General features: G+C 47.2%; 1 protein-coding gene and 1 long non-coding RNA gene across 9 annotated transcripts in view; one reads left to right on the plus strand and one right to left on the minus strand.

The window, feature by feature from the left end:
• The window catches only part of FHL2 (four and a half LIM domains 2), a 67926-nt gene that overhangs the window by 37671 nt on the left and 16977 nt on the right, over positions 1-13278 (plus strand). For 6 of the 8 annotated variants that reach the window (XM_077914895.1, XM_077914894.1, XM_077914899.1 and 3 more), the window contains exon 2: positions 8080-8259. The exons of 1 other annotated variant lie outside the window; for it this stretch is intronic. In XM_077914895.1, coding sequence (XP_077771021.1) covers positions 8104-8259 — 156 coding nt within the window. In that variant the 5' untranslated portion in view covers positions 8080-8103. Of the gene's footprint in view, positions 1-4653; positions 4810-8079; positions 8260-13278 lie in introns of those variants that run through there. One more of the 8 variants, XM_077914900.1, reaches the window with a different exon arrangement.
• LOC144323921 (uncharacterized) overlaps positions 861-13278 on the minus strand; it is a 32243-nt gene continuing 19825 nt past the window's right edge. Inside the window, exons 5-7 of the long non-coding RNA XR_013389269.1 lie at positions 9475-9590; positions 5056-5139; positions 861-2875 (exon numbers count right to left, since the gene is read on the minus strand). This is a non-coding gene — a long non-coding RNA (uncharacterized LOC144323921). The remainder of the gene's footprint in view (positions 2876-5055; positions 5140-9474; positions 9591-13278) is intronic.

The raw sequence follows: 13278 nt of genomic DNA on the forward strand, positions 1-13278 counted from the left end.
GTTAGTCTGTGGCTTAAAGATCTTTAGGCTTATGGTACTGAGTGAGGCAAGTGATTTCTGTGCCAGTAAGAGAAGCAGCTGTCCATTTTTTATGGGTAATAAAATGAATATCACAGGGCATCCTCGGAGTCTGGACATATTTAGGTTCTCAGTCAAAAAGAAAATGGATCTGTCTGTGTGTGTTGATACAACTTTTGGAACCAATGAGAATTAATCAGCCCATGAAGAAGGGAGCAGAAGATGTGCAAGCCTGTCCTGACAGGATCCCACTGCAGTGTGCTAAAGAAACACCATGAAGGAAGACGACCTGGAGAAGGAAGAGACCAGTTGGGGCTCATAGCAGATGGAAGGCTGGGTAGACGGAAAGTAAACAATGGGCTGCCTTTTGGAGATTGGGGGAGACTGATGAGAGAGAATAAGTGGATTTCCTTGTGTTCCTGTGGGAACAAAGCCTAAATAATGTGTTCACATGTTCCCAGGAAGGTGGTGACAGAACCATAGGGTGGGGCCTCCCCAGAGCCCCCACACAGGGCTGATTTATGAGCCTGAGTCAGCCCGCCATTCTAGCTGACCTAATTATACTTGTCTTGCGTTGACTGAACTGACATGTTTTCAGATTAAATGACAAGATAGTATCTTCAAGGTGATTTAAATTCTTTGGAGCTAGAACTATTCTGGAACTCTTTAGTGATCATGTGTTTTTTACCCCAGTCTCTCAAATGCCTAAAACAGTACGTGGAGAAAAGTGGTTACTCAAGATATTCTTATTGACTGGTCTTAAAAGCCTGTAGAACATCAAACCAGTCTCACAACTCTTATATTCAGACTTAAATCAGAAACTTGGCATTTGTCATTTTCTCATTTCTTTTCTTTATTCAGTATTGCAAAGATAACCCAGAAGATAGCGGTTTACCTTAGTCAAGCATTGTCTGTCACATAAAACATTTCCTTTCTTTTTTCCCCAAAGATCAATTTATTTATTTCAGAAAGCTGCAGGGCAGGGGGCAGAGGGCTGGATGCTTGAGCAGGGGAGGAGCAGAAGGAGAGGGAGAGAGAATCCCCAGTCAGACTCCCTGCTGAGTGCAGAACCCTGACATGGGCCTCAGTCCCAGGACCCAGAGATCATGACCTCAGGCGAAATCAAGAGCTAGCTACCCAATAGACTGAGCCGCCGGCACCCCTAACACAAAATGTTTTCTTAAAATTATCAGAGAAAAATCAAGATTTTTTTTTTTAAGTTTTTGAAAGTTACCTGTTTCTGTACCAAATTATAAAACATCCCTGACCCCTGCCCATGTACTCGGTAAAGTCTCATTAAATTAATCCAGACCTATATCACATAGTGATAGGCCTAGTCAATCTTACACCTTACCAACCCTCTAAAAATCAATTTCAGGGGCACCTGGGCAGCTCAGTCAGTTAAGCATCTGCCTTTGGCTCAGGTCATGATCTCGGGGCCTGGGATCAAGCCCCACATTGGGCTCTCTACTCAGCAGGGAGTCTGCTTTTTCCTCTCCGTCTGCCCCTCCCCCACTCATGCTCTCTCTTGTCAATAAATAGATAAAATTTTGAAAAATGAACTTCAAATTGATTCTAAATACATAATTATGTTCTTTCAAATAGCAAACTCCTTGAATTTGCATCTCTCTTTTTTTCCTCAGAATTTTTATTTAAAAGAAACAGTTCAGCTAGATTGGTAAAGAGTGTTAGAGGTGAGCCACATTTGTGTGTCAATACTTCTGTCCATAGGAAAGCCTACTGGTGCGGGATGTTCTCTAGCTATTATTGGAGGTGTGAGAGCTGCTGCTCTTGGACAAAGGATCTTGGATTTATAGGCAAGCTGCATCTGTGGAGAACATCCAGGGCCTTTCCCTGGTGTCTGGAGCCTATAGCAGGGGATCTAGCACATTCTTCACAGAGATGCTGGGAAGTGTCTCCTGGTTGGTTTTTGCTTCTTGACCTGTCCTGGGCTGTGCATCTGTGTGTTCACATGAGTGTAGAGTCCAAACACAATAAGTAAAATTCTACCCGCTGTGGAAGCAGCAGTTTATCTGGAAGGGGGAAGAGAGGCCAGAGACAGAGGAGAAAGAATGAAGCCCGCGGTCTGCTATTAAAATTTCTAGCATCAGATGCCAAACCACATTACATTTTGGGTTTGGTATGCAAAGGGAATTGTTCACACAAAACATTCCTCATTTTCATTCTTGATTTTTGCCCACATGTTTGTACTCTCCATCCATTTGTTCATTCATTCCACAAGTATTAATCAAGCGGCTGACTGTGTTTATCACCTGGGGGTGAGGCCCCAGCAATAGGCCTACCTTCACTGGTTTGGTGGGGGACACAGGTGGTCACAGTGTTGCATGGTGTCATGAAAACAGTGCATTTTAAAATACATTCTTTGAAAAGAGCCTACATACAACAGACTGATTTTCTGAATTCTGTCCAAAAAGACTTGATAAGCAATGGAATTTCCCACCTGGGTCATTTAAAGACAGACATGGTTTCAGCAGAGGCTAACTTGCAGACCCAGCTGCTCGTGTTCTGGGAAGGATTTGGGAATATTTGCGGATTTCTCTTTAAGAACTGATGACATCCGAAAAGTCTTATAAAGCAGGGTTGATACAGGTTGATACCCTCAGTTGGGTCTTGAGGAAGAGGGATATGGCACCTCTGGGTCGGATTGAAGTCGGTAGCTGAATAAGGGGAGCTTTGGAGACAATGCTTGAGGGAGACCTCTTTTGCAAATCTGGCCTTTTTTAGGCAAGCCCCTGCGGCCCAGAAGGTGCCCTTCTGGGAAGGACAGGCCCAGTACCTGGCACTCTTGGGCTGGCCAGCTCACCAGCCTCCTCCTTCTATTCCCAAGACATCACTCCTGTTAAAAAAAAAAAAAAAAAAAAGTGCATGAACTACCTGGCTCTTTGTGTCCTAGTGTCTTTTTACCTTCTTCCTTTTTCTTTTCTTTTTTAAGATTTTATTTATTCATGAGAGACAGAGAGAGAGGCAGAAACAGGCAGAGGGAGAAGCAGGTTCCATGCAGGAAGCCTGATGCGGGACTCGATCCCAGGACCCCACGATCACGATCTGAAGGCAGATGCTCAACCACTGAGCCACCCAAGTGTCCCTCTTTCTACCATTTTTCTTGGTAGAAAAATGCCTCTTCCCATCTCTCTACTTCTCTTTCCTTGCCTCTTCCCATCTCTTGCCTCTTCCCATCTCTATACTTCTCTTTCCTCTCTCTGTCCCTCTCCCCTTCTCTGTGTTTCTCTTCTGTGTTCTCTGACACTGGCCGTCCCGCCAAACTTTTGTTTCCCAGTTTTAAAATCTGCAGAGATAAAAATACCCCACATTTCTAAGCATGGGGACTTTTAAAATAATAGTAAGGTTTGTGGTAAGGGAGCCTGTGCATCACTGCTCCCCTGCTCTCAGAGCCTTGGTTTTTTTCCACCCGCCCCAAAGCTGGGCCCGTGGGAGACCCCCCAGGGCCAGGTGCCTCCCCACCTGCAGCCAGGCCTGCGGTGCCCCCGGGGCCCGCTTCACTCAGAGCAATTAGCAGGCCGAGCCACACCTGTCCCCTGCCAGCCAGCTTTTCCAAATATCCTGCTTGCTCAGAGCCGAAGAGGGAATGACGTCAGAGGATGAGTTGCCCCTGGCAAGGGGCGAGAACTCCAGGACGCTGTAATTTGGAGTTGGTTCAATGAAATAGCAAGTCAGCAGCCACACCTCTGCTCGGGCGCCTCCTTGCAGGCTGCTGCTAACCCCTCTCAGCAGGTCTGTGTCCCCGGGCGGGGCAGGAGCTTGGTCTAAGCCGCCAGGACGATGCGGAGCTTTAGACACAGGAGGCAATAGTACCCCGTAGGTTGAAAGAATCCTTACAGACCCAAGATCGTCCTATTTTTATTCAGAGAAGTGACTCAGAAGTAGACCTGAACACCCTGGAAACATTTTTAAACAGTCAGTGCCACTGGGGTTTGTCTTCATCACCCCCCACCCCTACCACCAGTGGCAAGGTCGGGCCTTCACACGGTAAGCCCTCGGCTGGGCCTCGTGAAGCCGTTGCCTACAAGGCGAAGCCAAGTTCATGGTCAAGACTACAGGCCTTCCTTCCTTTGAACTTTGACTACCTTCTCAGTTCCTGTGCTCGTCCTCCCCTCTACACATCACGCCTCAGCCCTGCCATCCGCCCCCTGCCCTGCAGTACCACCTGGTTTACCCTTTTCCAGCACGAAGAGACCTCTCCGGGCTTCCCATAGTACCCGCTGTGTCTCCCCATCACTGTCCTGAGCGTGGAGCTTGGTAATCTGTCTGATGCACAGTAGACTGTTGAGCAACAGGGGTTTGAGCTGCACGGGGCCACTTTTACATATTTTTTTCCATTAAATACTGTACACTACAGTAAATGTATTTTCTTTTCCTTGTGATTTGCTAAATAATATTTTTTTAAGATTTTATTTATTTATTCATGAGAGAGACAGAGAGAGAGGGGGGCAGAGACATAGGCAGAGGGAGAAGCAGGCTCCATGCAGGGAGCCTGACGTGGGACTCGATCCAGGGTCTCCAGGATCACACCCTGGGCTGAAGGCAGCACTAAACTGCTGAGCCACCTGGGCTTCCCAATATTTCTTTCTTTTTCTTTCTTTTTTTTTTTTTTAGAGAGATTTAATATATTTATTCATGAGAGACAGAGAGAGACACAGGCAGAGGGAGAAGAAGCAGGCTCCATGTGGGGAGCCCCATATGGGACCATCCCAGGACCCTGGGGATCACACCCTGAGCCAAATGAAGATGCTCAAGCACTGAGCCACCCAGGTGCCCCACTAAGTGACATTTTCTTTAACTTACTTCATTGTAAAAATGCAGTATGTATAATTCATATAATATACAAATACATGTTACTTGACTGCTGGCATTATTGGCAAGGCTGTTAGTAGTTAGGGTTTGGAGGGGGGTCAACAGTTACACGTGGATTTCTGATGCTTCAGGTTGTTGGTGTCCCAACCACCACATTGTTCAAGGGTCAACTGGATATCTGTTTTCCTCCTAGGCTGCACGTACCTTCAGGGAATGCCTGTATTGTATTCATCTCTGTATCTCCAGCACTTTGTATACCTTCTGACAACAGTTCCAGCTCAGCTGATGCTTTTGGAAAGAATAAATAATCAGAGGATGTATAGGATTAAAAAATGCAAAGTTATGGGGACATTCTAATGTAGGTCTATAGATAGATGTTTCCCATTTAAAGGAAGCTTAAGATTGGTAGTGTAGGTTTAAATACTCACTTTTTAATGTATTTTATTTTATTTTTAAATATTTTATGTATTTATTTGGTAGAGAGAGAGCAGCAGAGGGAGAGGGAAAGGCAGAGTCCCCGATGAGCAGGGCCCCAGCATGGGGCTCGATTCCAGGACCCTGGGATCATGACCTGAGCTGAAGGCAGATGCTTAACCAACTGAGCCACTGAGGTGCCCAATACACTCTTTTTTAAAAAGAATATTCTATCTGGTAGTATCTAATTAAAGGAGACCTGGAATTAAATACTTGGTAATAGAAGGGAAGTCTTTGGTTTTCTCATTAGCTTGTGGTCTACTTACTTTGACTCCCAGGGTCTGTGCTTCCTATCATTCTCTGGGAACCCATAAGGGGACCTTCTCAGACTGAGTGTATCCTGCTCTGTCCCTCATCAGTGATGGGTGCTCATTTTATGCCTTAACCCACTGGTTTGACAGAAGTGCTTTCCTAATCCCTAAAATTGTAGTGACTTCATAGCAAAGATAAGGAACAAGGTGGGAGAGAGAGCCACTGTCATGAGAGTCCCTCTCAGCCCCTCTGGGCAGGTGGCAGCCGCTCTGCTAGTCCTGCTGGGAGTAGGCGTCAGTGCTGGTGACACTTGTCTCCCTAGAGCCTCAGTCCTGCTTTGAGCAGAGGCAGGGCCTCACGTGTCCTCAGAGTTTACTTCCGTAGATTATTTCTGTCCCGGGCCCGTGGAACTGGAGGAGGTGAAACACATATGCCAGGTACATGAGCAACATCATGATCATTACGCTGATGGAAAAAGTTCATCCCTTTCATTGGCTTGAGAACGTCAAAACGGCCTCTGAGGAGATGACCAGTACAGCCCGTATCCTTACCCTAGCAGGATCCCACTGTGTTTCGTCCCAGCCCACATAGAACCACTTTTTGATTTAGATCGCGAGTTTGTGTTTTCTAACACAGGTGGCTTTTTTGGGAAAAAAAAAAAAAGCCCATGTGAATCCTCCTTTTTCACTACTATTCCTGGGCTCTGGTTTCTCCGTCCATACAATGAGGTAGTTGTCACAGATAATCTCGGGAATTGTGTCCAGCTTTTAAAATTCTACTTTATAGTTCTGTCTCCTTTTGTTGTTCGTATTTCAGATCCTCAAATCATTACTCTTATATTTTTGTGAGAAGAACAGGCAATCAGCCTTTAATTCCCCACAGGTAAATGGCAACCTTTATGGGAAAAATATATACGTTGAAAAGACAGCTCTCGATTGTGATGACATAAACGATTGCCATTTTCAAGGGCCGATAACTAAGAAATTACAGGAAAGCATTGAATCTTCTGCCAACATTGCTGCCGCAACCTGAGAAGGCCTGAGTACAGAGGATATTTATACATTGGGTTTCAGAAGAATAATTCAAATGCACAAGAGCCTCATCTTGTAATGTTATCACAAGAATGTCCAGACAATGTTTTCTTTAACTTTGGGAAGAGCAATTTAGAAGGCTGGATTCTGCCACATGGGTCCAGCTGTATGTTTAATACTCTTGGAAAAAAAAGTTCTATAAACACAGAAATCACCAAGCATGGATGCTTGAAGGATATTTCTTTCTTTGCTTACCGTTGTCAGGACCATGTATACACAAGAGCACGAAATTAATAAACACGATCAAATTTACTGTTATTATAAACCAGGCAGCAATATTTGATTTGCACCACAGGCTTTTCTGGAATTTCACTCTTCGATGGTTCAAAGCACTGGACATCGAACCAAGCGTAATTAGAGTTCTCGAAACGTGGCTCAGAGTTACATAGTCAGTCTGCCTAGGTAACAATTTGTAAAACTTTTTACTTTTAGCCAGTGAAATACTGCCACATGGGAAAATATTCCTAAAGGCGACTGAGTCTGTGTTTTTAATGCCCAGGAGCACATCTCTGCACCACGCTTGCCCACAGTGGCTTGAGAAGCTCCTCCCCCCTCCCTCTGCCCGGTCTTGTCCCCCCTCTGCCCCTGCACACTCTCTGCTCACCCTGGAAAAAAATGCAGGGTGACTGGCACGGAGCTGCATTCCTGTTCCTCTCTGAAAGTCTCAAGGTATTGTCTGGAGAGCCACTGACTGCATTTCCCACGGTGTGATCATCTCTGTTCTTGGAAGCCAGCCTCCCCCTTTACCCTGCTGTCTGGATACCTGGGCAGCCCAAGGGTAACCTTTTCATAGGGGAGAAGTGACTCGCCCCCCGGAACACATGATAGTTTTTCTAGTGCAATGACAGGTTGTGCTTCCCAGTGCCACATCACGGTTAAGGGTAATGGTCCTTTGGCATCTCCGGTTTATCAGCTCCCATCCCCCCTCCCTCTGGACACTGTGGTTTCTTACTCTTCAAAATTTATGCATTAGAAAGGGGAGCTCATGGAAAATACTTTTATAGAAATGAACATATTGTTTCTATCCCGACCTTTCTATTTTGGGGGTAGGGAGAAAGGGAGGATGTAAGGCCGCGTTGCACGTTTGAAGCACACAGCCAGCCTTGCCAGGGTGAGAGCTCTGATGCTGGCTCTCCCTGTGTCCAAAGTTGACATAGCTTTTTGTGACACTATCAACAATGGTGGGGACTTTTAAGGAAGTGGAATGCGTTCAAACAACAGAACTGCCCCCAGGCTGTGTGTGTGTGTGTGTGTGTGTGTGTGTGTATCACTGAAAATCGCAACTGTTGAAAGGCTGAGTTTCAGTTCTTTACCCGGAGGGGATCCCATCCCTTGGTCAAAGATGACAAGAGACAGCAGGACTGCATCGTGAGTGTGCTCACAGGGACCTGTACTCTCTCCTTTCTGATAGGTTGCTGAAGGGCCAGGAGTCACCATGACCGAGCGCTTTGACTGTCACCATTGCGAAAAATCCCTCTTTGGCAAGAAGTACATCCTGAGGGAGGAGAGCCCCTACTGCGTGGCATGCTTTGAGGCCCTCTATGCCAGCACTTGCGAGGAGTGTGGGAAGCCCATCGGCTGTGACTGCAAGGTACCCCTGGGTCTCCCCAGTCCCCGGCAGCGCCTACACTACTCTTGGATCCCTTGAAGCTCCCCAGAAACCATGGGCTTCTATGTGGTTCGTGCTGGAGCTCTGAACCTTAGTGCCTATTGAAATTCTGTCTCTTGAGCCCCCTCTGATGGGCTCGTTCCCTCCAGGCAGCCTTTCCAAACCTCCTCCCTGCGGCTGGTCTGTGCCCACGCCTAACTCACCTGGCTCATCCGGGGCAGAATGCAGAGGGCTCTGTGCCGTGCATCCAGCCTGGACCACAGAGAATTGCCCCTGGAGGTCCCCCCCTGGTGGCTGGGATCTCTGATAGCTTTACCTGCTTATCAGTTGCTAAAACCCACTTGACAGGACTTTAAGTGATTGTCCTCCTTGGAGCCACAGAACTGGTACAGAATGGGGGCACTTGGGGAGCTCCCAAGGAATCCCCATCTTCATGGACTTCAGGGTCATTCGTGGCATCTTGGTGTCTCTTTTCTGCTCTCCCCCCTTGAACCCCACAAGGGCCCCTCTCCTCCATGGTCATGAACGTCAGGACGTAGCTGCTGCCTGATTGGGTCAGGCTGGGTCTGCAGCTGGGCAGCTCCAGCCGAGCCAGTGCACGTTCCTGACGTTTCTGTCCTCTAGCATGTCATTCCCAGGAAAGGCAGGAAGCAGAGGGCCGCACCATCACTTTCTGCTGCTGGGTATTTGGTGACAGTTGGGAAACAGCTCCCATCCTGTGTGGAGAGAAGCCTTTGCTCCAACAGAGATGAAGGCTCTGTAGCCTGGGCCACTTGAAACCAGGCCACAGCCACGTAACTTCTGGCTAGGGACAGGGGAGCCCTGCACAAAAGAAACCAAACAGCAGAAGTCCTGCGTAAACTTCAAAATGTGCAGAGGGTGGGCTGCTGTGAGCAAAAAAGTGGCTGATCTTGCTAGTCTGAAAAGCTAGGTTCTAAGAACCTCGTGGGTTCTTAGAAGGCTTTATTCTTTATTGACCAGGCCAGACATAAACATAAACTGCCCAGTTCCAGTCCTGGCTCTAACTATCTGTGTGAGCTTGGGCTGATTTCTTGACCCTTCTGTGCCTGTCTTCCCCTTTATGAAATGCAGATAAAACAGGTGCCAACTTGGTGGGGTTACTACAGCATGTGGCTACGAAGCCCCAGCACCCCAAATAGCAGCTCATGGTTTTGTAAACTCCATCTGACTACTTACTCATTACTCTTCCTGCAATGCAGTCCCTCCACGCACCCTCTGGAAGCTTCGCCCTCTCTCTCTCGATCCATTTCCAGAGTAGAAACATCAATAAAAATGTCCAGTAGGAGGAAGAACTAAGAGAGAGAGAAAAAAATAATTCATTTATAAAAATTTAATAGGCTTAAGTAGGTGAGAGGTCCAGATATTTTGACAGAAAACAACTCTGGTTTAGAGGAAACGTTTTGGATATTTGGGACTAGTCATCCTTGACCGGGGGCTAAAGTAAAAACAAAACAAAAGTCCCCTCTCAGTTCTCCAACATGATTTAGTGCAAAGACCCTTAAAACTAGTTTCCCTTCGGCACATACTTGATGCACAGATAAACAAGAATCCCCCAAATGGGGCCAAAATCAACAAGACTGCTGCAAAGCCAGGAGTTAATCATGCTGAACTTTTCAACCCAGATTCACGGTTTACAATACATGGAGTTCCGCCGTGTGGTTGTCTACATTTTGGAAGGAAAAAGGATGCCTACTTGAAGTTTGACTTGGCTATTTGGGGCTCTTGAATATTTGGAATTGTTTGCTTGACTTTCAGAAGTAATTATGTAGTTGACTTTGTGGAGGAAGCAATGATAGGAAAAACATTCCTGTTATTTCAGGAAGTAGACCCGAAAGTCCTGGCTTGATAGAGCCACTGAGCTCACAGATGTGGGGGCTCTTCCCTTTTCTTAAAACAGCAGAGTCACCAGGAGCCCCACTCACCTCCTCCTCTGAAGGACACACTTGCACGTGTATATAGATTTGAAACACTGGCACACCGATGGGTGTTGAGTGACTTTTATGTGATATAGATGAGATTTCAGGACCTGTCTCCGTAGTTAGCTCCCATACGTTTGAAAACGTTTCTGTGCGCTTACTCAGATGTATTTGCTATTTATGTTTAGTTGCTCTGAGGAAATGGTGTGCTCTCCAAGGAGAGAAATCATTCACTTCAGGACCAGGGGAATAGGTGAGAGCGGGTAATGCAAACAAAATTTCATGATCCTCTAACGTTACCCTGTTCCTGACATTTTTCTTGGACATCTGTGGATACTAGCAAAAAAAGTTTTTTGGCCTGATTACAGATATTTTTGGATGGATCTCCTTAGATTCGGAGCTTCAAAAAATCAAGAAACTAAGGAAAACGTAGGTGGGGCCCGTAACTCTAGAGACAGCTGCCAGTGCTGGGCACTTCACAAATCAGGGACTTGAACAACCTCTGGGCCACATGGCTAGCTCAGTTTGTTTCTAGAACACACTTTCTAGCTTCTGAGTAATTAGGTGGGAAACACCAAACTGATAATCAATTTGGCGCAAGTCCACCCACCAAACTGTTTCTCAGCGAACATCTGGAAAGCTTTCAAGGATCAGAAAGTCTCTGGGGTCCTTGGGCAGAAAGCAGCCAGGCAGCTGAACCGGGAGGCGGAGGCTCTTACCTGTCCACGTGAAATCTCGATGTCTCTGCCATGCTTCCAGAAGGCTCCTGACCACGGCTGGTGTAGGAGGCATGAGGTCAGATTGGAAACGCCCGTTCTTCCCACCCTGGAGCAGGACTCAGGCCTCCCCCCGCCCGCCCTCCTGGGCCTTTGTGGGAAAGGCTACTATTCCAGACACGTTCCAGACACGTCCTCACCGTCCAACTCCCACACGCAGCACTTTTTTATTTGTTGAGGTGATTTTTAAGTGCTTGGTGAGTGAATCATCTTTTTAGAGTTTCCATGTAATTTGTCCGCAAAGGTTGTCATGAGCGGTGAAACTATGCTGATTTATTTAGACATCCTCCCGTCAGGGAAAAATCTGTTTCTTTCTTTTCTTTTTTAAATATTTTTTTTAATTTTTATTTATTTATGATAGTCACACAGAGAGAGAGAGAGAGAGAGAGAGGCAGAGACATAGGCAGAGGGAGAAGCAGGCTCCATGCACCAGGAGCCTGACGTGGGACTCGATCCCAGGCCTCCAGGATCGCGCCCTGGGCCAAAGGCAGGCGCCAAACCACTGCGCCACCCAGGGATCCCGAAAAATCTGTTTCTAAGGGGAAATGAACGAAGCAGGATCCTCAGAGCCGGGAACGAGGCTGACCAGGTGGGGAACCTCTCAGGCCCCGAGAAACCAGAGGGGCCCCTGGCAGGCAAGCCACCAAAGGCACGCCACGTTCGGCGGTGACGTCCCCCCCGGGGGCCTCGAGCCTCCGTGCCTGGGTTCCCTGCAGCCAGTGGACGTGTGGGGACTTAGGTCGCCCAGGAGCCTCCGTGTCCACATCTGAAAACGGGCTGCCCGCCTCACAACTGTCACGGGAACTAAGTTCGCCACCACGGCCGGGACCCCTGCGACGGCCACGCAGAGCCAGTGCTGTCCTTTCTGCCACCGTCTGTGCTCCAGGACCTTCGTTCTTAAGTATTTGGAGGTACATGCAGTTAGAAATGTGATGCCCTGACAGTCTCAAAGGACATCTTTCCAAAGTGCAGAGCGTGAAGGACTCTGAGAATCTGTCAAGTGAAATCGTGTGGATTTAAGGCAGGATGGGTTTGGGAAAACCTCGTCTGAACCCCCCCCCCCCCGCCCCATCCAGGCAGAAGGGGGTGAGGGAGGGGTGTTGCCAGCAGTAGCCTGGGTTTGGAGCGACCCTGTTGCCTGGGGCCACCTTGGGCCAGCGGAGGGGCCACTGTCCTGCCTGGCCACCTGCCGGTCCCCTGGTTCAGCTGGTGTCTCAATCAGGGCAAGTTCCAGAGCCAGGCAACGAATGCTTCCCATATTAGGAATGATTCTGAAGTGGAAAAATATGAAATCTGAAAGGAAGCGTTTGGGCCTAATCTTACATTGTTTATCAACATTTTACTGCACTTTGTGACATTTCCGTAAGCACAAAATTAGCCTTGGTATTTTTTCTGGGACGTGTAAAAGATCTTTCTTCCTGCTTTTCTTTTCTTTTCTTTTCTTTTCTTTTCTTTTCTTTTCTTTTCTTTTCTTTTCTTTTCTTTTCTTTTCTTTCTTTTCTTTTCTTTTCTTTTCTTTTCTTTTCTTTTCTTTTCTTTTCTTTTCTTTTTTTCCTTTCCTTTCTTTGTTTCTTTCTTTTCTCTCTCTCTCTCCCCCCACCCCTTTCCTTTTCTTTCACCCTCTCTAAAGGACTTTAAAACTATGATAGTTCCAGGACATTTTGATGTTCTTCAAAGTCAGTGAGTCTGTACCTCTTAACCTTGTACCTCCAGCATCTAAACCGTGCCCTTTGGGGACTTCACGGTGTACTTGATTCGTAACAGAATCAAGCTGGATGCACTAGGTCGGTCCTAAGAAAGAAAACTAACCATCTTTTTGGAGCTGCAGGTGCAAGAAAGGAGAGGGCCTCCAGGTACCAAGACTTTGAGAGAAGGACTCAGGGTGTGACATGAAGCGCGGGTCCAGACACACAGGTGTGGTCCATTGTAACAGCTTCTGGGCCCTTGGGTGGTAGGTTCCAGCCCATCGCTCGGCTCCGGGGAATCCTGTGCCAAAAATCCTTCCCCATGCCGAGACTAATGTCATCTTGGCCAGAAGCCTCAGTGTGCCCTCAGAAAGCGAAGCTGGCGGTGTCTCATTACCTTTCTCTTGCCATAAAGTCTTTTCTCACTTCCTATGCATTGTGGGCTTTCTTAAGAAGTGAGTCCAAGAGGAAGCTGTGACATAAATTTATTAGCTTCACCCAACTTCCAAAGAGAGCACGCAGAAAGAGATTTACAGGGAAGCCTGGTAGCGTAATGACTTAGATAAGGGCTTCCATGCAGGGTTTGGAGAAAGATGTTGACAT

This window comes from Canis aureus, chromosome 11 (assembly GCF_053574225.1).
Source record: "Canis aureus isolate CA01 chromosome 11, VMU_Caureus_v.1.0, whole genome shotgun sequence".
In the NCBI taxonomy this organism is placed as follows: domain Eukaryota; kingdom Metazoa; phylum Chordata; class Mammalia; order Carnivora; family Canidae; genus Canis; species Canis aureus.